This window comes from Euprymna scolopes, chromosome 12 (genome assembly GCF_053919585.1).
Source record: "Euprymna scolopes isolate OS-2025 chromosome 12, ASM5391958v1, whole genome shotgun sequence".
Taxonomy (NCBI): Eukaryota; Metazoa; Mollusca; class Cephalopoda; order Sepiida; family Sepiolidae; genus Euprymna; species Euprymna scolopes.
The window spans coordinates 134,873,670-134,899,325 of NC_136493.1; the positions used below are offsets into that span (position 1 = coordinate 134,873,670).

Consider the following 25,656-nt stretch of genomic DNA (forward strand, 5'->3'; position numbering starts at 1 on the left):
AGCACAGAATCTGTAATTGTATCGGAATCTGGGAAAAATATTGGAATCGTCCCATCACTAGTGTGTGTGTGTGTATATATATATATATATATATATATATATATATATATATATATATACACACACACACTCATGCCTTTATCTGCACTGATGCATAGAATCCTTGTAATTATTGAGAAAAAAAATTTTCTTTTCTTAAGTTTGCTTATGAATTAAGCTAATATAAAATCTAATGCAATTCTAAAAATGGTTTCTTTCCAAATTGATGACAAAATCTTGTAAATATCTTTTCTATTTCTCATTTGATTTTTTTTTTTTTTTTTTTTCTTTCAGAGGCAAATTTGCTGTTGTGAAGAAATGTGTCAACTACCTTACGGGGGAAGAGGTGGCGGCCAAATTTATCAAGAAACGGCGCCGAGGAAAGAATTGCCGCGATCAAATTCTCAGAGAAATTGTCATGTTAGAATTATCCCATCCGCATCCACGTGTAGTTGACATAATTGAAGTTTTTGAAAGTACCACAGAATTAGTGCTCATCACAGAATAGTAAGTACATAGCTTATTATAATGGAGATTGTGTGTCTGTAACCGGTTTCTTTTGTTTGTGATTTATTTCATACTAGCGGGGGATACCCGGCATTGCCCGTGTTTAGAGGTGTGTGTGCTCGGTTGGGGGGGGGTAATCAAAACATAAGAACAGGCGGAGTAAATATTTTTTTAAAAAATCGAGAAAAAAAACACCCAAAAAACTAACGTACGGCAAAGGAACGATGTTGAATGTAAAAATGGGAAAAACAAAAAAAGAAAACGCGAATGTGACGGAAAAATAAAACAGAAAAACAAACGTTAAAACTTTAAAAAATATGAAAAATAAAAACCCAAAAAAAAAACACTGGCTTAAATAACCCTGTTTCAATATTAAAATTTAAAAAATCGAGAAAAAAAAGACACCTCACACCACGATTCGAACCCAAAACCTTTAGATAATGACCCTGCGCTCTAAGCAACTGAGCTAAGACGACGTCAATGAAATTGGATCGTTTTTTTAAAATTTAAACTAAATCATGTTCCGACGTCATTTGCGCATGCGTAGAAGCGAATTTGTTATGAGAGGACGGTTTTTGCTGACCCCTCCCTGTAGAAAACTGATGATTTTAGGGTGAAGAAATTAATATTTTTGGCCAATTTTTCGATATTTGTCGGGCGAAGGTTGGAACTTTAAAATGATACCAATCTCGTGAAAATCCGTGTCACGGGGGGTGTAATCAAAACATTGAAAAAAAACTAACGTAAGGCAAACAAACGATGTTAAATGTAAAAATCGAAATAAGAAAACAGGAAAACGAACGTTAAAAAAAAAAACGTGAAAAATGGCTTAAATAAGCCTGTTTCAATATTTAAAAAATCGGTGGGTACCCGGGTGTTTTTGGGTGTGTGTGTGGTCGGTCAGGGGTGTTAATGAAAACCTAAGAATAAGCGAAGTAAAAAAAAAAAAAAAAAAAAAAAAAACGAACGTTACCTGAAAAATGGCTTAAATAACACTGGTTCAATATTTAAATTTAAAAAATCGAAAAAAAAAAGACATCTCACACCACGATTCAAACCCAAAATGTTTAGATAATGAACCAACGCTCTAACCAACAAAGCTAACATGAAATTCAGTCAGTTCTTCAACTATTTAAACTAAATCAGGTCATGACGTCATCTGATGCATGCATAGAACCGGTCATCGTCATGAGAGGATGGAGCTTCAATACAATACCAAGTTTGTGAATTTTCGTTCTGTCTGTCGAAAGTTTTTAGCGGAAACACAAAACATACATACACACATTTTCGCTTTTATATTTATAGATATAGATGATTTCATTTTTATGGTTTTAGGTTATTTGCATGTATTTTACATTTCATTATATATTAAAACATTTTTCAATAGTGGATATGTTTCGATAATATGGTATTTATTAGCCAAAATAACAATTTCTCTTTTAGTTCCAAATTTTAAAAAAAATTATTTTTAAACATGAGTATAATTACATAATAGATATTACCATTTACATATGTACACAGGCGGCAAAAAGAAAGTCCGCACTTGTAATTTTTTTAAAAACTGCAAATTTAAGGTAAATTTATTCTAACTGTTTAAACAAATTATACCTCATTTGATTGGCCTTTTATTCTTTTATAATTTTACCTGTTCATATTTGACTTTTAATTGAAATATTCTAGTGTTCACGTCAATTTAAAAAAAATTACTTCAAATTGAGGAGGCAAGAAGAAAGTCCGCACAATGGAAAATTGTTATTTAAATGTAGCTTATATCAGACAATTGCTATTCATTTGGACACTCCCCTTTTTATGGACAGCTGGTTTTCCCCAACATCTTGGGGGGGGTGGGGACAAACTGGCTTGAAGCGAAAGTTGTCGCATGATGTTTGACCTCATTAAGTTCACGCACCTGTCACTTAACTTTTTAATTGTTAAATTAAAATGCTTTTCATTCCTCTCCCTTCGTGGCCGAGCGGTAAGATGCCAGTTTTTTCCCCTTTCTTTTCCACCTTCGCGTCAAGGCTTCGGGTTTGGCCTACCTACCTACTGAAACTTTTTTCTTTTACACTGACAAACACACGGGCAACGCTGGACACCTCCGCTAGTATTATATAAAAGGCAAATATCTGTATGTCCAGCTAAAACTTGAAAAATACACAACAAACACGAGGATCAAATGGCCACATCATTAAATGTTATGTAAAGAGAAGTAACCGATTATTTTATAGTCGAGTTATGTGTTATTGAATGTCCAGATAGAGGAAGGGAGAAACAAAGGAGGGGAAAAGACAGAGAGAAAGAATTATGTTTTTGCTTTGGGCAATACCTGGTAGCCTTGTTAATATGTGTATAAATTACTATTTCTAGATTAAATACGTGTTTAGATAATAATTTTAGAAACCTGTTAATAAATAATTGCCTGATTTTTAATATATATAAACATTTTTTGTGCATACATTTTGTTAAAAAACATTTTAAAAAGAAATAAATTATTAATCTTTTTATTTACATTTCCAAATTATCAAACATTTGCATCCAGAGGATGTATATATTTGCTGGTATTTCAAATTTAAGTTCATCCTAAATTTTAACGTCGGTGGGACAATATTTTTTGATAGTGTCATTTCTCTTTTTGATGATTGAGTTTTTATGTATTTATTTTATTTATTTCATTTTTTATTTCATTTTTTATTTTTTTTATTATTTTTTCCTATTTTCCGTTGGTAAGAATATGAATGATTTTTATTTATTTCTTTATTCTATATTATTCATTTATTTAATTAATCCATGATTGATTTTTATTTATTATTTTTTTCTATTTTCAGTTGTTCTGGTGGCGAGTTATTCCATGAATGCGTCATCGAAGAATCTTTTAAAGAAAGTGATGTTGTTCGGTTATTAGGAGAGATTCTTGAAGGAGTTTTATTCCTGCATCGCAAAAATATTTTGCATCTGGACCTCAAGGTAAGAAAACCAGCACACAAATTGTTTAATACTCCTTCATGAATATCTTGTGGTTTCATCTTGATCCATATGTTAACTTCATAGCCATCTTGGATTTCATTCCTCATCAATGCAAAATGATTTGTATGTGAATAGGAAGATATACAATGTTAATTCCAAAACTCTTTGTAAATGAAAAATCAAGGGACTTTAAAAAATAACACTATTTCTAAATTGCTATATTTAGCCTTTATAGTCATGACATTGCCAAGGTCAAAAATGTGTAACATACTTCTATTAAAACCTCTTTATCCATCTCTCCACCTTTCTCTCTTTCCTCTTTCCTCAGTTTTCCCCCTTCCTCTCTTTCTCTCCCCTCCCATCTCTGGTCAGACTATTCCTTTTTGGACATATACACACAGACAACTTATTTTTATAGATTCCTCAAGTATGTGTTGACATAACAGAATTAACTCCTTGATTAAAAAAACAAATTCAGAGTTACTTCCCTTTATTGTTACATAATCAACCTATCCCCTCCTGATGAAATCTGTACCAATTTAGGGTCAAAGTATGAATAAATTTTTTTTTTTCAAAATCTTAGATATTATTCATCCAAGGCCATGCTAATCAAGAAAATACCAACTTTGTGGGTATTTGCTTTGTGGTTTTCAATTTTTAATCAGACCTACAATCATACACACATATACATAGATAACTACCCTTCCTATTATAGATAATTGTATGCTTTTTTTCATTTGTTGTGTAAAACCATATTGGTCCCCCGATTTATCAGAGAGGGGTCTATGTTTTCAGTTGCATGCATCCGTTATTCCAGACAATTGTCAGGTAACCATCCATTAGTTTTTCCTGAAATTTTGCCACAAATTGTATTTCATTAAATAGATGTGTACACTAAAAAAAAGTTTTTTGCAAAAATTCCTGTTGCGTCCCCAGGGGCTCAAGAGGTAAAAAATGGCACGTTTTGACCCATAACTTTTGATCCATCCATTATATTTTTCTGAAACTTGGCTAAAATGTGGAGCTCATTGTTCTTAATATTAATTCAGTATGGTTGACCCTGGCAAAATTCTGGTTCGCATCCCCGGGGACTTTCAGTGCTAAAAACACCCTTTTTGTAGCTCTTTTTTCATATTTCTCAACAAAACATGATATCTGATAATATAGTGTTTTTTTCACGGTGATCAACTTAAATATACACGTGTTAAAGCCTGAAACTGCACCGTTATCCATTTACACTGGAATTCAGCATCCCCAAAGGCTCAAAAGAGGTCAAAAGTTGCCAAAAATGACACTTTTTGCCCCATAGCATTTTATCCATCCATTAGATTTTCCTGAAACTTGGCCAAAATGTGGAGGCCATTGTTAATATAAATTCAGTATGAGTGACCCTGACAAAATTCTGGTTTGCATCCCTATGGGACTTTTAGGGCTAAAAAAAACATGCATTTTTGGAGCTCTTTTTTCATATTCAAAAACTTGATATTTATGTCTATGTAGTGATTTTCCATGGTGCTGAATTAAAATGTCTTAAATCGTGAAACTGCACTGTTTATTCATTTTTATTGGGATTCGGCATTACCAGGAGCTCAAAAGGGGTCACAAATGCCCCAAATTGCAAAAAATGACACGTTTTGTCCCATCCATTAGATTTTTCTGAAACTTGGCAAAAATGTGAAGACAACGTTGACCCTTCATTCATGCTTCTCACATTCATCATTTCTTCACTATTTTTTTATGGCGTCATCTCACATGCAGCACCAGAGGGGAATCATGCGGTTTGTTTTTCTGAAAAACATTTTCAAAAACGAATAAATACATTTTGCAACTTTATTCATTAAATTCTTCTTCAGCTGCAATAATAGCTTTTAATGTGATGAATAAATCACCTACATGCTCAGATCAGGTGATTCTTCTTCATATTGAATATTACTCCAACTGTAGAAATTTTCAGACGTTATTTAGTGTTATAGTAGTCAAAAAGATCTGGCAAGTTGGGAGGCCAAATATAAGGGTCAAATGATTGTGAAATCAATGGATTTTTTTTATTTGTGTTAAGTGAATTTCATTTAATTTTCTGATAACTTTTAGCTTTTATGTCGTCACAATAACTGTTTGCTTCATTTGTTGTGTAATTTATTAGGATTACTATTGATAAATTTGAAATACAGAAAAAGTAAAGATGAATAATACTTCGGCTGTAGTAAAAAATAAAGTATGTCTTCAAATGCTTTATGCAACGAATGTTTGTGTATATATTAGTGATGGGATGATTCCCAAATTTTTCCAATTCCGTACTAAATTCCCGATTTTGGTACAATTACTGATTCCAATTCTTTATAACTCTCTAAATATTCAACTATAAAATGTTTATTTTGTCCCAATTACCATAAAACCACATTGTAAATGTGCATATATTTTGCAAACGCAAAAACACACTTGTGTGGTTAGGTGATCTAAAGATTTTAGTTTTACTGGTAGTTTAAAATCAATAAATATTTATTACTGCTAGCAGTGGAAGATTTTTTTAAAAACAAAATCAAATAAAAAAAAGAAATAATAATTAAAGGAATCGTTTTTGCATCGGAAATACGCACAAATTTTTCCGATTCTGGTACCGATTCTGATGCCCTAAAAAGTTCTGATTTTTCTAATTAATCATACCAGCACTAATATATATATATATATATATATATATATATATATATACACACACACACACACACACAAAGTAACCTTGTCTGTCTGTCTGAGGAGCAGTCTCTACAAATTTTTGGTCCACAGTCTTGAAACTTGACATATAAGGAATTTGGACGTGGAACAGATTCGATTTGGTTTTTAGCTAGTATAAATAGCTGCTAAGATGTTGAAAAAGGGAAAGCATTGGAACTTGGCAGGCATGAGTCAACTTGAAGTGCTCTTTTATGCATGTGCAAATATACATTTATTGGTAAATATTTTTTAATTTTTATATACGTGTATATATATATATATATATATATATATATATATATATATATATAACAATTGAAGCCATCTTGTCAGATTTTCAAAATCAGACCCAAATAACATTTAAACTGACAAATCAAACCTTGTTTCTGAATTAGCCAATTTTCTTTTGTTATTATTGTATCCCTTGTTGGTGGATTGTGGTGGTAATAAGTACCTAGTCCAGCCCAGATGTAAACATTTTTGAAAAGCACCTAAAATAAATATGTGTACACATGTACACAAACATAAATGATACTTTATTGTATATAGTGAGAAGAGATAAGCTTGGCTTTACAACCAAGATGATCTGAATATGTAACTGCATTGTTAATTGGCTGATGCTTTTGTTTTTGCAGCCTCAAAATATTTTATTGACCAAACCTTTTCCTAATGGTAACATAAAAATCTGTGATTTAGGGCTTGCTTGCCTAGTGAATGCAGGCGAGGACATTCGAGAAATTGTTGGCACACCAGATTATGTGGCCCCAGAAGTGTTAAGCTATGAACCCCTTGGACTGGCTACAGACATGTGGTAAGTAGGAGCAGCTATTGGCTTTTATTGTTATTGACTGAGATGAAGCGCTTCATTGATTTAAATTCCACCAGAAACCAAACAACCGCTATTGCTTACAGAAATTATTCTAATTGTTGTAAATGTTATAAATGTGTTATTTGAAAATACTGGTTAACTTGCTGCATGGCTGATTGTCAGTGTTTAGGTTAGAAATATTTTGATACTGAAAGAATGTTATCAAAATAAAATAAATATTTAAAGATAAATTTATTTATGTTAAAATAGTTACCAAAAATGAAAAATGTTAACTTGGTGAAAAGAATGTTAACCAATGTAAACAAGGGTGGATCATACGATTTGTGTCTTTGGTCACATAGGATTAATGACGTAACAAGATAGTTTTGGAAATACACGTAATCAGTTGGTTAGTTAGTCAGTTAGCAGACTCAGTTGGTAGTCAGAAGGAGAGAGAAGGCTCTGAGCAGAGGAGACAGTCGGAAATTGTCAATAGTCAAAATTTAAGATCAGCGTGCAGCTTTACAATGGGAAACATTCCTAAATAAATCTGCTGTAAATACAACTAAGACTTTGGGTCGTACAAATCTTTATTTGTAGGTTTTCCAAGGATTTGTCAAATCAAGATCAACCCATATGAATAAGTTATCTTTCTCCATTGGATGATGCTAAACCTCCCCAAAGAGAACTTTATCCATCCCCTATTATTATAAACACCATCTGTCATAAATATATGTCCTGTTCATACACCCATCAATAGACGATCACATATACACTTCACATATATATGCACTAAACATCTTAGAGACAAATATATCACACGTCAAACAGAAAATAGACACATTCATATATATATACTCATAAATATATGAACACATTAAATAGACTATATTACAGACGTTCTGAAACCAAAGTTGCCTTAAAAATTGCCTTTGATAAACCTTTTACAATAGATTTATAGAAAATCCGAAAGAATACTATGCCGAATCTATCAAATCTAGAATCTCTGAACAGAGACTTTGGTTGTGGTCAGCTAACATACTTCCTAACTTCTGGCGTGGCTGCTACCAGAAGTGGTGACACAACAAATCAGTGCTTCCTTCACTTTTATTGTTCTTCAGTATTTTCTATTGTGAAACGATTTATGAAATGAAATATAAGAAAAGGACATTATTGAAAAATATACAATAAACATTAAGACAATTATTCAGATAAATATAACACAATTAGTCTTTATTTTCCCTTTTAATAACAAAATTAAAAAATAGAAGTTTGTATTTTATTGAAAATTTTATAAGAAATATGTTTATGAAATTATAAGAATATGTTTCTTTATTTTTAAAATTTTAAAAATGAAAGTTTATTATTTGAATTTATATAATGACTATATGTTTATGAAAATATAGAAATAAAATTATTGGAATCAAAATAAATGGATTTATCGAAATCAAAATAACAAACACGTTCCCAAAATAGTTTAGAAAGATTTTAAAAAATGTTTTTAATAATTCTTTTTTAAAAAATAAAAAGCGCAAAAAATGTTTTCAATAACTCTTAAAAAAAAATAATAATAATAATTTCAATAATTCTTAATTAAAATAAGGCTGAAAAAACTTTTCAATGATTATCAAATAAAAAAAGAATGATTTAGAAAAATGTAATAAAAAATGAGTACATGCGCAGGGGAGATGTATACGTGAGAGAAAAAAGTGAAGGAATTTATTTGCCTTGTCACCACTTCCGGTAGCAGCCATGAAGTTAGGAAGTACATTAGCTGACTATAACCAAGACTTGCAACTATTGTCTCCAAATCTCAAGGTGTTTGTCTCATGTGATATACATTAACCCTTATCCTCGAATGTCCTTTTTGCCTTGATAAACAGTGGCTCACTAATACAAAAAATACCTTGCATAGTATGAACATCAACTCTAGTTCAACCTTCTGGGTTGACAACTTTATTTGTTGTATTCAAATCTTTCTGGTTGCTTAGCAACGAGTGATACATACACTGATAGAAGGATGCTGTGACACCAGATTAACATCTAATGGTTGTAACATTTTTTTTTTCTTCTTCTGTCCAATGCCCTTGTAGTCATAAACCCTTAGGACTGCCAATTGTAAGTGCTGTGGTCTGCATCACTTGTTGAAAGTACAAATTGAGGAAGAGAGAAAGACAAAGATATAATTTCAAATTCCATTGAGCCATTTAAGACTGCCACTTATGGGCTCTTTTTCTTTTTTCTCTGTCCCCACCCCATCTCTGCTACCGGTCTGGTTATTGTTTTCATTATTGCATAAATGACCCCCACCTCCCTCTAGAATTTAGATTTGGCTGCTGATTGTACATTCTTTGTTTCATCCTTTGCTAGCAAGACTTTTTTTTTCTATGTTTTAGTAGGTCACTGGTGGCAGCCAAAAAACCTGGATAGAATACAAATATTTCTGAATCGTTTTGTGATCAGGGGTCAAACTAATTTCTTTTGATTCCAACTTTACACGATTCTCTCTCACTTCCATAACACCCGCTCTGATTCTTACACACTGCCAAACGTTTTTTTTTTGTTTGTTTGTTTTTTTTTGCAGTCATTGGAATTTAGAATCTAGTATTTAGTTTCTCTTAGAATACGTAATAGTGGAGAAACGAATACAATAGGTGAAAAGGGGTTCTTTGGCAGGTATTTTTCTTGATTCCCTACTCAATAAAAATAGATTGGAATCTTTAGGTTTGACTTGTTCACTAGAAAAGAAGAACAAGATGGATTTAAATTAAGACTAGCCTGAGGGCCTGACATTGCCCGGGTGTTTGGAGGTGTATGTTGAGAAAAAAAAAAAAAAAGTGGTAGTAGGCAGGCAGGCAGGCTTGAACTCGTACCGCGAAGGAGGAAAAGAACATGAAAAAAAAAACGATATCTGCTGTTGCATCCATCGCCAAATCGGAAGTGTCAAAGGTTTAAATTAAGGCTAGTCAATTGAAAAGAGGGAATAACTTTTGAAAATATTGGCAAAAAAGCGACCCCTCCCTGTAGAAAAGTGGCAATTGAGGGTGAAGAAATTAATGTTTTTAGCCAATTTTTTGATATTTGTCATCCAAAGGGTCAAGCTTCAAAATGATACCGATCTGGTGAAAATCTGTTGCCTCTGTAGAAATTTTTAGGCAGACATACAAATATACATACACACATTTAAACAGACAGGTGAGACTTATATTATAGACTAGCAGGGGTGCCCGGCGTTACCCGAGTGAAAAGAAAGGAAAAAAAAGTTTGGGGAGGGAGGTAGGCTCGAACCCGAAGCCTTGAGGTGAATAGCCTGATGACTTACCACGACGCTACACGGGCAGAGAAGTGAGGAAGGGTGAATTAAACGTTTAAAAAAGCAGGTGGTTGAACGACAACATGTGGTTTTCTAGGTCAAACCTCACGCCATAGTAGTAGAGAAAATGAAATCACAGCATGAATTTTGTTACATAATAAAAGATACAGACAACGTAATTTCGTAAATCAAACCTATTATAATCTAGACAGTATATAAAAAGTTCTAAGAAACAGTGACCCCCCTCGAGTGACCCCCCCCCCCTCCAAAAAGCCTTTGGCGGACATACGAAAAAAATGCACACACACACACACACATTTTCGCTTTTATATTATAGATGTTTAAAATAATCAGTTGAAATTTCTAAATATGGAACACAAAATTTTAATACCTCTCGTTAAACTTAAAATTTATTAACAAGAAATAGTTCCAAAACTAAACTGACCACACTGGTTTGTATTTTCTAATATAATAAGTTAATCATAGAACTACTTACTTAACAAGTTAAGAAGATGACTGTTACGTGTATTTTTCAGAGAAGATAGACGCTATGCATTTGTTTTTGTTGAAGATGAGTGTTATGCGCTCGTTTTGGTAAAATGAGCACTATGGTGAAGATGAACGCTATACATGAATTTTCCGTAACTTTTATGAATTGTACACATTCATAAAAAAGATGAATTTCTCTAAAGCAATAGAAACAATAACAAAAAAAAAACACATACCAGCTTTAAAGCATATGCTTCATATTAATGGCAAACGTTTTTCGTGAAGTAAAGAACTCTTTTCATAATGACAGAATTTTATGGTTTGAACTAATTTGCATGCACAAGAAACTATTTGTTGTAAATTCATCAGTGTTAATTAAAATATTGTTTGAAGAGGAGTTCCTTCTGAAGTGTGAACCATTATTGGAACCTCATTAGAGAAGCACACATCCTTGTTTTGTACAAAAGTTCTACGAAGCAAAATAAGTAAAGTGCGTTTGAAATTGCTGTATAGTTATAATATTAATTCTCAAATATATTTTTATATTCATAGATTAAAAAAAAAATGTCTTACTTGCACCTTGATATTATTAGTGACATTTACCTTTTTTTATTTTTCATCCGCAGGAGTCTCGGAGTGCTGACTTATGTAATGTTGACGGCCTGCTCTCCATTTGGAGGAGATACAAAACAAGAGACATTTTTGAATATTTCTCAGGTGCATCTAGATTTTCCTGATTATTTGTTTGAACACATCAGCTATGGGGCCATAGACTTTATGAAACGATTGCTTGTCAAGGATCCAGCGTAAGATTTTCTTTTTCTTGTCCTTTTTTTTTTTGAATTTGACCACATTTTTAATATCGTAGTTTCTACACATTACAAAATAATAATGGAAAAGAAAATAGGGGAATATAACTTGCCAGAAGTTAGTATAGATCTTATTTAGTTTTAAACTCCTCTTTTTTTTTATGATACTAATTATCATGAAAGGACTCCTTTAAAAACAAAAATCCATTCTAATTGGATAATAAGTCATTTTACATTCAATTCTGGTGTACTAATACACACACACACACACACACACAGGTCGTTTCAAAAGTAAAGCCTCCTATATTGTTTTTTTTTTTCTTCAAGAAGTTGAAGAACTACAAAAACGGGTGCGGTACCATTAAAACCAGCAACCTTTTGTGCTATAGAATTTATTTTTCTACATAATCACCAACATTCTCAACGCATTTTTACCAGGAATTCAATGATGCATCTCTGCTTCTGATGCTCGTCTATGACAGGGGTTGTTTTTTTCTATCAGCATGCCATCAACATCTGCAACAGAAAAATTAAACTTTCAAATCATAAATGCATAAGTTCAGTCATCACAACAGTGCAATTTGCAATTCCCTTTGATCCATTTGGGTGGAATAAAAAAAATAGGGGGCATTCCAAAAGTAATGCCCCTCATATGATAAATACAAAGTGTTTAACTGCAAAATACAATAAATACCATTTTCAAAATTACAAAGTTATCACCACAAAAAATGTTGCATTTCAAACCTCAACTAAACTCTCAAATTATGTTTTACATAATGATACCAACATAATTTGTTTTTTGTTTTCAATTAAAATAAGATTTTCATCAAAGTCTACATTGTTTTATGCCTCTGGATAAACAAATTGCATTTTGCATTCAAACTCTCCATATGTATATATGTCAGTAGTTTACATTCCATATCCCAAATATATATATATATTTATAATTTTTCTTTCATGATATTTTATTTTGTCTTACACGTGTTTTATTGAATGGTATATGAACACCAAACAACTCATCAGAGACAGTTAATATTTTCCTTGAAAAAAAATAACAAACAAGTTCATCTTTTTTTAATTTTTTTAAATAAAGAGGATGAAAGCTGGTGAAAATGAATAGAAATTGTTAGGAGTCATATGATTCATAAAAACCTTAGTTATTCAGGATAAAATTGGGATGTTACAAGAGAGGACGTGTGTGTTTAATGGTTGTATAAATATTAAATATTTTTACCTATGAACACTAGTGTTTCATGCTCACACAATCATCAGTATAGAAAGTGATAATTACTGTCAGTCGAAGGATTCAATCAGTCACAAAGTCACCTTTGACTCTGCAGTCATGTATTCAACTCGCAGACCAACAAGAATTATTAGAAAAGAAAGAGGATAAAGTTTTATATATAATGTTGAGGCAAAGAAAAGAAATATAGAAAGCTAGTCAAATGCAACACTGGAACATTTATTCATATTTAAAAATGAAATTCAAGCAAATTGGTAAAAATACATTCTATTTTAGAATTCAAATTGATTTAGATTTTCTTTTATAAAACTTTCAACCACATAAACACGGAGTTCACCATAAGTAACCATATAATTTTATTTCTACATAATCATTGAAACATAGAAATATGCAACTGCAAAATAAACAAAAGGTGCATCCAAGTTTTTTGCAACATAAAACATCATGTTTGTTAAAGTTGTATATATTCCCCATGTGATTCGGTGAATATTGGTAATCTTACAGGAATGAATGGCATATTGCTCTGATAGCATTTGTGCAATGGCAGCTCAGATTTTTTCCTCAAATTCAACAACGTTACAATGCTCGAACTATGTTTGTTACAGTTCAAACCTCTCTCTCGGACCTCCACACCGTCTGGTACTGTCGAAAAGGAACAAACAAAAATAAATAAATCCGACTCTGCTTTTTTTCTTTTTTTTCTTTTTAGCAAAAGGCATTTATTACCATTACTTTCCAAACAATGGTTGCTTTTTTTTTTTTTTTTTTTTTTTTTTACTGTTCATTTTGTCTGCCACCATCTCGACACTAGCTTACAAGTCTCTCATCGTCACCACAGGGCCACACATCCATCTAATCCGTCGCACACTTTTCTTCTCTCCCTATCTCACGCTGGCATTTACCAGCCATTTCTTACCTTCGACTTTACACGTCCATCTTCTCTGACTTTGCTTCTCTCTGATCACGTGTTTTTTTCTTTTTCGTGTCACGCAAGCCTGTGCACACTTCCTAATTTGCATATGTGCTTTTCGGCTGCTGCTGCTAATATCTTTGCAAATTAGCTATCCTACAGCTCCTGCTGATATTTTCCCATGTGCACTGTTACGAGGTTTTTTTGTCTTTAAGACTGCCCCTTATGTGAAAAGTTGAAAGTGATCAAATCTGTTGGACGAGATAGCCACTCAACAGTTCATGCCTGTCAATCCATTGACGGAGTAGGTTGTTGTCCAGCCAGTCTCGCACAAGCCCCAACATGATGGGTTGATGTCCTATCCGGTGCTTGTGCAATATACCAGGTTTTCAAACACGTGCATTTCCAATAAAAACACTATCACATGTGTCATGTCAAAATTTGTATAAATTCACAAAATTATAAAAGCTGATTCAGTAGAAAAATAATTATAAATAAAAATTAGAATGTATCAAATCAAAAAGTTTTATCATGGAAGAGTTGTGCGACCAATTTTCTATGACAAACTGACATATATCTCCCTGGCTTTCTTTCCAATCCACCATTGAAAAAATAAAAAATGTCTGATTGCTGGTCTCTACGATTTTTTTCCAAAACTAGATCTAGCACATCTTCTACTGGGCCATTTTTTATAATACTTGTAATTTATACTAATTTCTATATGGCACATAAATACACAGTAGTGTTTTTACCTGAAACACATTTGTTCGAAAACCCGGTATACCGCACAAGCACCCCTCCCTATCCTACTGAAATTACAGATCCTCTGCACTAACCTGCTGTTTTAGTATATGCATATAGTTACTTATAGAGAACCATACATAAAAATCCTTAGTTTACAAATTTTGTTTCATTTATTTGAATTTTTTACTTTCAGAGGTCGTATGGATGTTATTCAGTGTCTGAGTCACCCTTGGATTCAAGGTCATTCAGTTCCACGACCGGCCATTTTAAATACTGATCGCAACGAAGAAGACGAAGATGATGCCATATCAGAAACGGAGGAAAACCATACGGATGCTATTTTACCTTCCTCATCAGAAAACAAACATGGCTGCTCCGAAAATACTGAACCATTCCTGTTAAGTCCTTGTGGACAAAGCTCTCCCATTGCCCACGTAAAAGGTCAGCAGTCAAAGAAAAAGAAAGAGAGAAAAGGTAGTGGAGATGCTAATCTGACAGGAGCCAGTGTGGCAGAGTCAGTAGATAGTGGGGATCTTCACGGAGATGACCTTGAAAACAATGATGGAGAGAACAAGATCTTGAGCGAAACAGAAATGGCATCTCCAGTGCGGATTACCAAACATGACAGGGAAGGCCTTGCGAAAGAGGAGAGATGGAATGGTAAGGCAATAGATTCCTCCTCCTCTTCTTCGTGTGTGGCTTTGAATGGGGACCTAAGTGAAGACGATTCAGGCTGTGTGGACTCAGTAAATCACAACAGCTTAGTGCATAGTGATGATTTTGATGCTTAAAAACATTGCTCTTTTTTTTTTTCTTTTTTTTTTTTTACATTAAAAAAAAAAATGTTAATCTTCATTTGCCCTAGCACCTGACCTACTCTCCATCCTTTCTTGTCATGTGTGTGTTTGTGATTACTATGAGCCATTCTCCCTTTGTTTCCACTTGAAGTGCCTATTCACCTTAGACAATTGAAAATCGCAAAATGATCATTTTATGCTTTGTGGTTTTATTCAAATGGAGTTCTACTTCAAAGATTTTGAACAAGTAATTTTTCTTGTTTGTTTTTTTTTTTGTTTTTTTTTTTTAATTTTAAATTATCACAAGGCATTTATAATCTTTGTTGGTCAACTCTATGCAAACTGTCTTAGCAGAGTTCCCTTGGCACATAAAAATGACAAAAACTCATTGAAAATTTAAAACATAAAAGATTATTAAAACCAATCACTGACAACAAAAAAGGGAAAGGTGTTATTTTGCATAAAACTAAAAAGTCAAAAACAAAGGACTTAAATATCTTTTCTGGGTTTTTTTTTTTTGGTTTTTTTAATGCTTTGATTCCAAATCGATATTTTGTAGTGGTGAGTGATTGACATGGTGGCTTATGGAGTCAGCTGTTTTGAGTTCAGTTTCCATCAGATCTATTATGGTCGTGTACATTGTTGAGAAGATATCAACAGACAATTTTCTCCCACACAGTTGGATAAAATAGAACTTGTTTTCAATTGTATAAAATGAATTGCTTACGATAGACATTGTGTTTTAGCATTAAGTAACCTGAAAAGAGTTGATGTGCCTTAAAACTGACACCAAAATAACGAAATCTGCAAAAAAAAAAAAAAAAAACTTTTCATTTCACTACCACTGTTTACAGAGAGTTTTCTGTGGGATTGTCATGATTCTAGGACTTCCACATATTGGATAAGAACATGACATTGAAATACAATTGGAGGAGATATTTTCTCAGATTAAAAAGAAATATTTAAAAAAAAAAAAAAAATGGAATTAAAACAAAAAAACAATGAAATCAATGCAAGTTACAGGTTGGTGAGGGGTTAGGGTTCAAATCAAGAAAAAGAGACGGGCATAATTCTTGTGGCAGCAGCAGTTAGATAATATCAAGCAAGGAAATAATTGGGTTTTTTTCTTTTTTGGCTCCTCTTTAAAAGAAAAAATGAAGCAAGCCACACCCTAAAATTTGACCAATTTTGACCAATGAAGGTTGTGGGGGCAGGGTCAGAACTATGTGCACTAAAATGAAAAAAAAAACTTGTATTACAAAATTCTAAATGACAAGATTCGCCTGATAACGGCGAGCAGGTCAGAAGTTAAGCACACATACATATATGTATGTGTGTGTATGAACAAACATACACACGTGTGTTGTGTGTGTATGCATGAGGTTATGGAATTTTTTCTGTTCCTAAAAGTGCAAGAAAAAGAAACTGTTTTTCTGACTTGTGGAATTTTTTTTCTTCTACCCTTCCAAAGAGAAAAGATATTTTTTTTATTTTTTTAACATTGAAATATTTTCTTTATACAGCCTTACAGTTGTTAAAAGACAAAAATACTGTCAAGCCTTACCAAGAAGCGGGGGTGTCAGATTGAAAAATGGAAGCAGTTTTATATATATATATATATAAATTTTTGAATGTGAAATATATAATTATTGCCATAACCCTACTGCTCACACAAACCATGAAAGCCATAGACCGGAAATTCTAGACTTGAGTTTCACCCTTCTTTTCGATTATCAGGACAAAACTCGGGTTTTGAGTTCAGATATGTTCTACTGATGAACTGAAAGAAGGCTGAAACTTGAGTCTACGACTTTCAGTCTGCAGTTTCCATGGCTTGTGTGAGTTACAACATTGTCTGATTGTGGAAATAATTGTATACATATATATGTGTGTGTGTATGTAGCTGATGTACCCGGTGTTGCCCTGGTGCCAAATATTCTCAAACACTTAGTTACAATAACGCAGATCCTACATTCCTTATTATACAACACTAATATACAGACTAATCCTTTTGTTGCTGTATCTGCATTATTTTATGAAATGTGTTGCATATAAATATAACAGGTAATAATATTCTTTTTATCTTCCATGTTTTCTCATTGAATCATAAGAATTTCCATCCAACATCAAGATTTCATGTTTTTCAAACACTTAATGCATTTCAATATAAAAAACCTCAAAACTTTTAAAAATCATATGTTAGTGGTGAGAGTGTGTACAATCAGCCATTGAGAAAATAAGACAAAATACAGAAATCGGCAACTCCCTGACTTGTATCTGCAATTCATATCTATATATATTTATACACACACACATATGTATATATTAAGCAAACAAAATCATCATTTTTTTTTTTTTTTTTCATTGTTTCAATTTTTCTTATCTTTCTTGTGTTAAAATCAAGAAAGCTTAATAAAAGATCCTCATGTATCGTGAACGTTTCTGATTCTTCCTCAAATAATCATTGGGTGAAAAGAAGCAAATGAACAAAATAAAAAGATGGAGAAAAGAGGAAACTTTAAAAAAAAAAAAAAAATGCTATGAAACAGTGCATGACGTTTGACGACAGGAGAACATTTTCATAATGGCATCACAGAATTTAAATTGTTACTGTCTTTACTGGAACAAAATAATCTTTTCTCGCATCTGACTTAACATGCCTGCTTCATAGCTACCTTTTGAAATTTTTTTTTTTTTTTACGTTCTTTTTTTGTCCAGTTGTTTTTTGTTTTGTTTTTTTGTTTTTTTCAGTTGATGACGATTCTATGAAGAATCGAAAACGTTTGTGATACACATGGAACATATATTATTATTTTTTTTTTTAATACAGGAAAGATCATAAGAAAAATTGAAAAAAAATTTATAATCAAGCAAAAAATGTCTTATTTTTAACATTTTTTGCTTAGATAAAAAAAATGCTGCTTAAATACACTATACATACATATATATATATATATATATATATATATATATATAGTATGTGTGGGTGTTTTTAATGTTGAACATTTATTTCCAACAGTATGCTATTTATTAAGCTAATTTTTTGTTCCTATTGTCTCCTCATAAGGGAAAAGTTAGACACAAAGTTGGTTTTTAATGTAGGGAAAATCCAGTTCCCCAAAGAACGATCACTCCGGATTGGGGAAAAAGATCACCTGTCTAAAATAACTTCTCCTTCACTTACTGAGAACAAAATAAACTGTGTAGCATCAGAACAGATACTACGCTTTGTTCCTAGTAAAAAGGCCAAGAACAGCTTTGTGCAAGTAATATTACTAAACAAATGTTTTTAGTCTGCAAGACTGGATATACAAACAACTAATACCACAAAATGTAAAATGATATACACAGTGCCAATTAGGATCCCATCCTGTATGAGTCTCATTTTTTACTTTGTGGTATTCTTTGTTTGTATCCAGCCTCACAAACTAAAATCATTTGTTTATTAAACTCATGCAAACAATAACGTCAACAAAAAAAGTAGCTTAATATATAAAGCATGTATTTGGATATATGGATTATCTATGTGATTGCAGAATGTAATTCAAAATTGCTTCGAGAAAGGTTGCCTAAATGAATTAATGTAAATCTGTAAATAAAAGCTCAATAACTTATCAGTACCGTAAAGTAGAGCCATTATTTAATAATGCTGATTTAAATCAAGTTAAATCTAATGAGCAATAAAGAATTGTCCAAGACATCTTACACATATTTGGGAGAAAAAATTATTTTGGCACAAGATTTTTAAATAGGGGACTTGGTTCAATTTTTACTATTCATTAAAAGTTAAAAAAAAAAAAAATTTGCCAAAGTGAAGCTATCCATTTGTCCATATTCTTGATTTATAAAAAAATTGCTTCATCGATTCTGTAACTTTTTGATAAAACATTAAACCAAATTTTTGGATTCCTAGTAAAGAGTAAAAACGATGGTAGAAATGATTTTCTCCGAAATGTGTGTAGTATATCTTGGACAATTCTTTATTTCTGAAACTGGATAAGACTTTATTCATTCCATATGATGTCCACTGTATAGTATATATCTTCTATAAACATGCAAAACCCAAGAGAAAAAAAGTGTTTTTACATTGAACATAATTTGCACTCAGAATGTAATATATATTTGTGTAGTTTTAAATAAACACCAATAAATGATACAATACAATATTTGGCAATAGTGTTAATTATTTATACTTGACAAATCAGAGCAGTTGTATATTGAATCAACAAATAAAACCGCATTCAATGTGAATATAGAGATTTCAAACTTGTACATTAGTTTGGAGATTGTCAGACAACGAACACATGCATATACATGAAAAACATTTTCTCAAAATTAGAACCATGCCACATGAAAATGGTAAACGTTGTAGGCATGAAACGCTTGATACCATTTCAGATAGAACTTTGTTATTCAAAATAAATTAAAAAAAAAAAAAAAAAAATCAAACAAAAGACAACTAACATTACAAACCTTTTGGGATTAATAATGTTTCATTTTTATTCAAGGAACTAGCAAACCTGATTATGTCTTGAATTGTATAAACACACACACACACACATTAATTTGAATGCCAACTAAACCCTATCCTATTAGACATTTGTCTAAGATTTCTCTGTACAAGGTTTTGTTGTGAGGATACTTTTCCCAACATGTGAACTTTTGCTAAATATTCAAAATCACGTATTCACAGCCCAAATAAGATCTCCTCGCTATGGCCAACCTATACTAGCTTTTATGAGAAATGGTGCACCTTTCCCAAGTGATGTTACCTTAAGTAACAGCACAAAGCTGGATACTCCACCAGACCAGATGAATTCTTGTACTGAATCCAGTAAAACCAAGAGGTCACAAGAAAGGTACACTATAACATATTTAAATGGTCAACTGGGGAGAGGAAAATTATGTTCCCAACTTCTTTACTAACTCGGTGTCTGAGAAGTAAAGGAGAACTTTAATGGAATATTTGAATATCTATGTATCTCATATAGAGATGAAATGTTAGCTCCAGGAAAAGGGGCTCTTGATTTCTGAGAAGTTCAAATGAAGTAATAATATGATCATAATAGCTAATACGAGGAATGGCGCACCTTCTAATGATGTTAGCTTGAGTAAGAACGCTTAGATGGATACTCTACCAGACCAGATTAACTCTTGTCCTGGAATCCATAAAATTCAGAAAACACTACAATAAAGATAAACTATAGCACAATTAAGTGACCAATTGAGAAAAGAAAAATTAGTGTTCTTCGCTGTTTTTTAACTCAACATTTGAGATGTAGAGAAGAATTTTGATTGAACACTTGGATATCTAAGAAATGAAAAGACCTTTCTGCAGCTAACAACACTTGATTTCCATACAGTATGAAAACCAAGTCTTGTTAGCCCCAGAGAAAGGGGTCTCTTGATTTCTGAGAACTAACTGAAGTAAAATGAAAACAAAAAAGAGATACTAGCTGTGCTTACCCTGTATTGTTTGAATTCATAGTTAGATATTTTTACATTGATTTAGATTAAAAATTAACTTTGACAAAATAGTCAAGAAACAAGTAAAATGATAACGTGTGCGTCACGTAAAGGCAAGTATTATATACAGAGAAACATACAAAGTTGTCACAAAATAGGAGATGGGGAAAAAATTTCCAATAATTAATAAAATAATATAAGGGATATTTTAAGCTTTGGAGATTTAGCTCCCTTACATTATTTGATTTTTTTTTTTTTCAGTGTCACCATCTTTCTAACTGGAATTTTTTTTTTTTTTTTTTTTTTTAAACAAACTGAAACCAAATATTATTTGTGAGTAAAAAAAAATACTGGAAAGAAATTATAAAAAATGAGAAAATAGACAAAAACAAATATCAATGTGTTATGTATGATGCTTTTTGGTGTAAATTCTAAATTCCAGAAAGATAATGTTGAATGAAGACTGCTATTAAGTTTCATATTCCTAATGAAATCTACTTTAATTGAGTAGGTGAGTGTTTGTAAACAGATTCTTATGTGATATAGATTAGCCTGGGAGATCAACAATCTTAGTTTTGAAGAAGATAACGGAAATCATTGATGAGACAAGATTAACCAAGGGTTACCAACAAATTCTGGAATTTTTGCCATGCATTTGAAGCTTTTCACTTGTGTTTATACATACATACACATTGATATATATATGTGTATGTGTCTATATATATCTATATATTAGGTCGAAGGTATTCAAGAGTGATAACTAATGAATTTAACAAGGTTATTAAGAGTGCTCAATAAAAGAGCAAGATATATATTTATTAATGTAAACAAATTTTCATGGTTGCGACCTTGTAAACTTAATAACTTAATAAATAAATTTGAGGACTGGTTCCTTCTATGGAAAGCAGCCATTTATTAAGTTGCCTGACAAGGACCATTGGTTTGAAACATTAGCATGTCCAGCGTCGTGACCATGAAAATTTGTTTATATTAATAATAATAATAATAATATATATATTTGTAGTTAAATTATGTTTAATAATTCAATTCTAATTCCTATAATAAGTGACACAGAACAAATTAGAACTTGGGTATCAACGTTTTTATGTAAAAATTATCGCACTTGAGAAGAGCTTAAATATTTATTTCTAGTGTCTAAAAAAAATTCATTTACAACACTCCAGTATATCAAATCCTTTTAATCGGCAAGATTTACACATGCTTGAAATATCAAGGACCAATTGTTATTGAATCAAAATAGAGGATGAAAAAAAAAAGGATAACATTGCAAGTAATAACACATTTGATGCCATCTTGAATGGCCTATGGCTTCAAATTGTATATAAGTCTTTCTATGGGGAATTGATGTCTCTGTTTTTGGGGAATCCATGGACTTTTTATTTACTGATAAACTTTTAAAACCCATGAAATATGGTAAGACTTTTATTTTATAAGATTCTGATAAGGAGACATGTTTTTGGTCTGAACCACATCAGAAAATGGTTGTTGAAGCAATGATTTTGCATTTTTATTTTTTTGTTTTTGTCCAGAATTCCCCCTCGACTTAAAAACAAAAAATAAAGAAAAATCTGCATGATGTACGTGTCTGTAACAAGATGAAAATATCATATTCCAAAAATTACATAAATTGATCAAGTAGTTTTAATTTTATGAAAAAATCATTTTTAAGCGATAAATGGGAATTTGTAGACATTGCTACATAAATCTTGTAAGTTTGAATAATGTTACCCCCCCCTTTTTATTTAGATTGTTCTTAAAATGGCAGACAAGAGAGCCACTCAAATTTGATTTTCGTATTTAAAAATAAAACTACTTGATCAACTTACATGATTTTTAGAATATGATATTTTCTGTCCATCACAGACACATACATCATGCAGATTTTTTCTTTGTTTTTTTTAATATGGGGGAATTTTGAACAAGAACCTATTTTTTTTTCTCTATTTTGATCCAATATCAAACGGATTTTGATCTCTAAAACACATGTAAATCCTGTAGATTCAAATGATTTACTGTTCTGAATTTATGCTGTGAATGAATTTTTGAAACACACATACACACAAACATGTATACATATAAAATTGTTTTTGTGTTTATTTTCTTTTTTTTTTCTTTTTTTTTGTCGTTGTTTCAAGTATGTCCTTACATGTGAGAGTCTGCATATGTCAGTATCTGTTTTTAGATCATTATATCTGTGTGTGTGTGTGTGTGTGTGTGTGTGTGTGTGTTGGTGTATAAAGAAACTGTTTGGGGGGGGGTCCAGTCCATATGCATCAATCCAGCATCTTTGAGTCAATTCCATATTCACATCATTTATGTGGCAAAAATGTTCATTAACATTCCTTCCTTGATTCTTCAAGCAGCTAAAGTTCTCATCTTTATCCAGCAAGTTTTTTTTTCTCCGCGCCTATAAAACTTGCTAGTATAATTCAGAAAAAAAAGTGTGTATGTATGTATATATATATATATATATATATATATATATATAGTAATTTATAAAATATATATGGCGATTAAGCTACACTGAATATTCCGCGTTTCATCCACTCTAGGATTCGTCAAGCTTATGCGCGAATTCTGTGGTTGTTTATCGTTTTTATATGCTCCTCTTCTATTGAGATTTTAGTTAGCCAATCAGCTTTCTAGTATCCACAGCGCCCCTTCCTATCAGCCAATGGGCATGCATTTTATCGAACAAAGAATCTGTTTTAAAACTAGGTTAGTGTTTTTTTTATTGTTAGTTTATATATAAATATATATATATATATGTGTACATACATATATGCACATATATATACATATATATATATATACATACATATATGTGTGATCATTTATGTATATTCATGTTTATTTAATTTATTTATTTGTTTTTCTATTTTTGTTAGTTTTAAAACTATTTTGTATCGCTATCCTAGAGTAAATTTTATTTTGTGAACACAGTTATTTGCTATTTCTCTTCTACAGTTAGTACAGATACTAATAACGAACAAGATAAATGCAACTGTAGACACCGTACACTTTGCCCAGTTCAAAATAAGTGTCTAACCAAAAGCGTAGTTTATCAGGCAACAATATTTGTGAAAGAAAACCCGAATAACAAGAAATATTACGTAGGCATGACTTCCTTAGATTTCAAAACCCGATACTATGACCACAAAAGTACATTCAACAATAAAAAACACTGTATAAAAACAACACTAGCGAATAAATACTGGGAACTCAAAGAAAGCGGATATTCGCCGGTAGTCGAATGGAAAATAATAAGACAAGCTACCACGTGTAGGCACCTAGACGACCCATGTAGATTATGTCTTCATGAAAAATTTGCTATCCTGTACTTTAAAGAACCCCAACATCTATTAAACTGTAGAAGAGAAATAGCAAATAACTGTGTTCACAAAATAAAATTTACTCTAGGATAGCAATACAAAATAGTTTTAAAACTAACAAAAACAATAGAAAATAAATTAAATAAACATGAATATACATAAACGATCACACATATAATAGAAGAGGAGCATATAAAAACGATAAACAACCACAGAATTCGCGCATAAGCCTGAGAAATCCTAGAGTGGATGAAACGCCGAATATTCAGTGTAGCTTAATCGCCATATATATTTTATAAATTACTAACTAGCTCTACCTATGTATTGAGCACTTTTGAAGTAAATACTTAAAGTTTACGCATAAATCTATACTTTCGTATATTAATTTTATGTGAGTAAATTAAGTAGTTATATATATATATATATATATATATATATATATATATATATATACACACACACACTAAGCAGGACATGTGTCTTGGCATTGCCTGGGGAAAATATAAAATATTGATTTAATTTTTTAAAATAAATATAAAAAAAGCATAAATAACAATAAAAAATGTGATTGTAACAAAATTTAATCAAAAAGCACAACTGATTGTTTGGCTTATTCAAGCTACTATTTTCATCTTGGTTATTCATATTCATGTTGTCTGAAATGTGTCGAATAGAATCACTAAGATGAGGACAACAGTCCACCATGAATAATACAAATCATCCTCATTTTAAAAATTCAATATTCTTCATTGCATATTTTTTTTTTGTTGTTACTTTTATTTTTAACTGAGAATTTTCTTATTTATGTAACTAATAGAAACCGCTACATATTTACTGACTCTAAAAAGTAATAAAGTTTTAAATTGAAATACTTGCCAAAAATAATTTTTTTTTTTTTTTCATTTTCATTCTATTTCAATCTCTATTTACATCAAGGTAGAATTATACACAAGACCAGTTTTTTAATGTAGAGAAAATCCAGCTCTCCAAAAAAAAAAAAACATATTTTACTTAAAAAAAAAAACCTCAAATAGACTTAATTATAGCAAGTTTCAATTGTAAACATGGCTTAATTTGTGTTTGGTTTTAATAAAGCATGATATTTTGAAAACTTAAATTAAACAAATTATTTCATCTTTTAAAAATAGTCAATGAAAAAGTTTTTTTGTTTTTTTTACCTAATTTAAATTTAATAAATATGTTATTTTTACATAGCCAATAAAAGAAGTTGCTAGTTTCCAAATTTAAATGTAAAAAAGAAAAAAATGTTCTTAATTTAAATATAAAATAACATCTCCGGAATGTCATAGTAATGTTTTATTTTGTTTACATCAATCATATGATGCTAACCATTCAGAAATAGAATCCGAAGAATAATCTGCTATTCTCTCTCTCTCTCTCTCTCTCTCTCTCTATATATATATATATATATATATATATATATATATATATATATATATATAAATAAAATCAGAGTTCTAAAAACGTAATCAGAATTTGTT

The 25,656-nt window shown here is 31.3% G+C and overlaps 1 protein-coding gene across 3 annotated transcripts in view; it reads left to right on the plus strand.

The window, feature by feature from the left end:
• Positions 1-19,501, plus strand: part of LOC145291496 (serine/threonine-protein kinase 17A-like) — a 294,199-nt gene extending 274,698 nt beyond the window's left edge. For all 3 annotated transcript variants that reach the window (XM_080137398.1, XM_080137400.1, XM_080137399.1), the window contains exons 2-6: positions 334-546; positions 3,372-3,510; positions 6,858-7,033; positions 11,459-11,638; positions 14,732-19,501. In XM_080137398.1, the coding sequence (XP_079993524.1) occupies positions 334-546; positions 3,372-3,510; positions 6,858-7,033; positions 11,459-11,638; positions 14,732-15,329 (1,306 nt within the window). In that variant the 3' untranslated portion in view covers positions 15,330-19,501. The remainder of the gene's footprint in view (positions 1-333; positions 547-3,371; positions 3,511-6,857; positions 7,034-11,458; positions 11,639-14,731) is intronic.
• Positions 19,502-25,656: the final 6,155 nt, after the last annotated feature.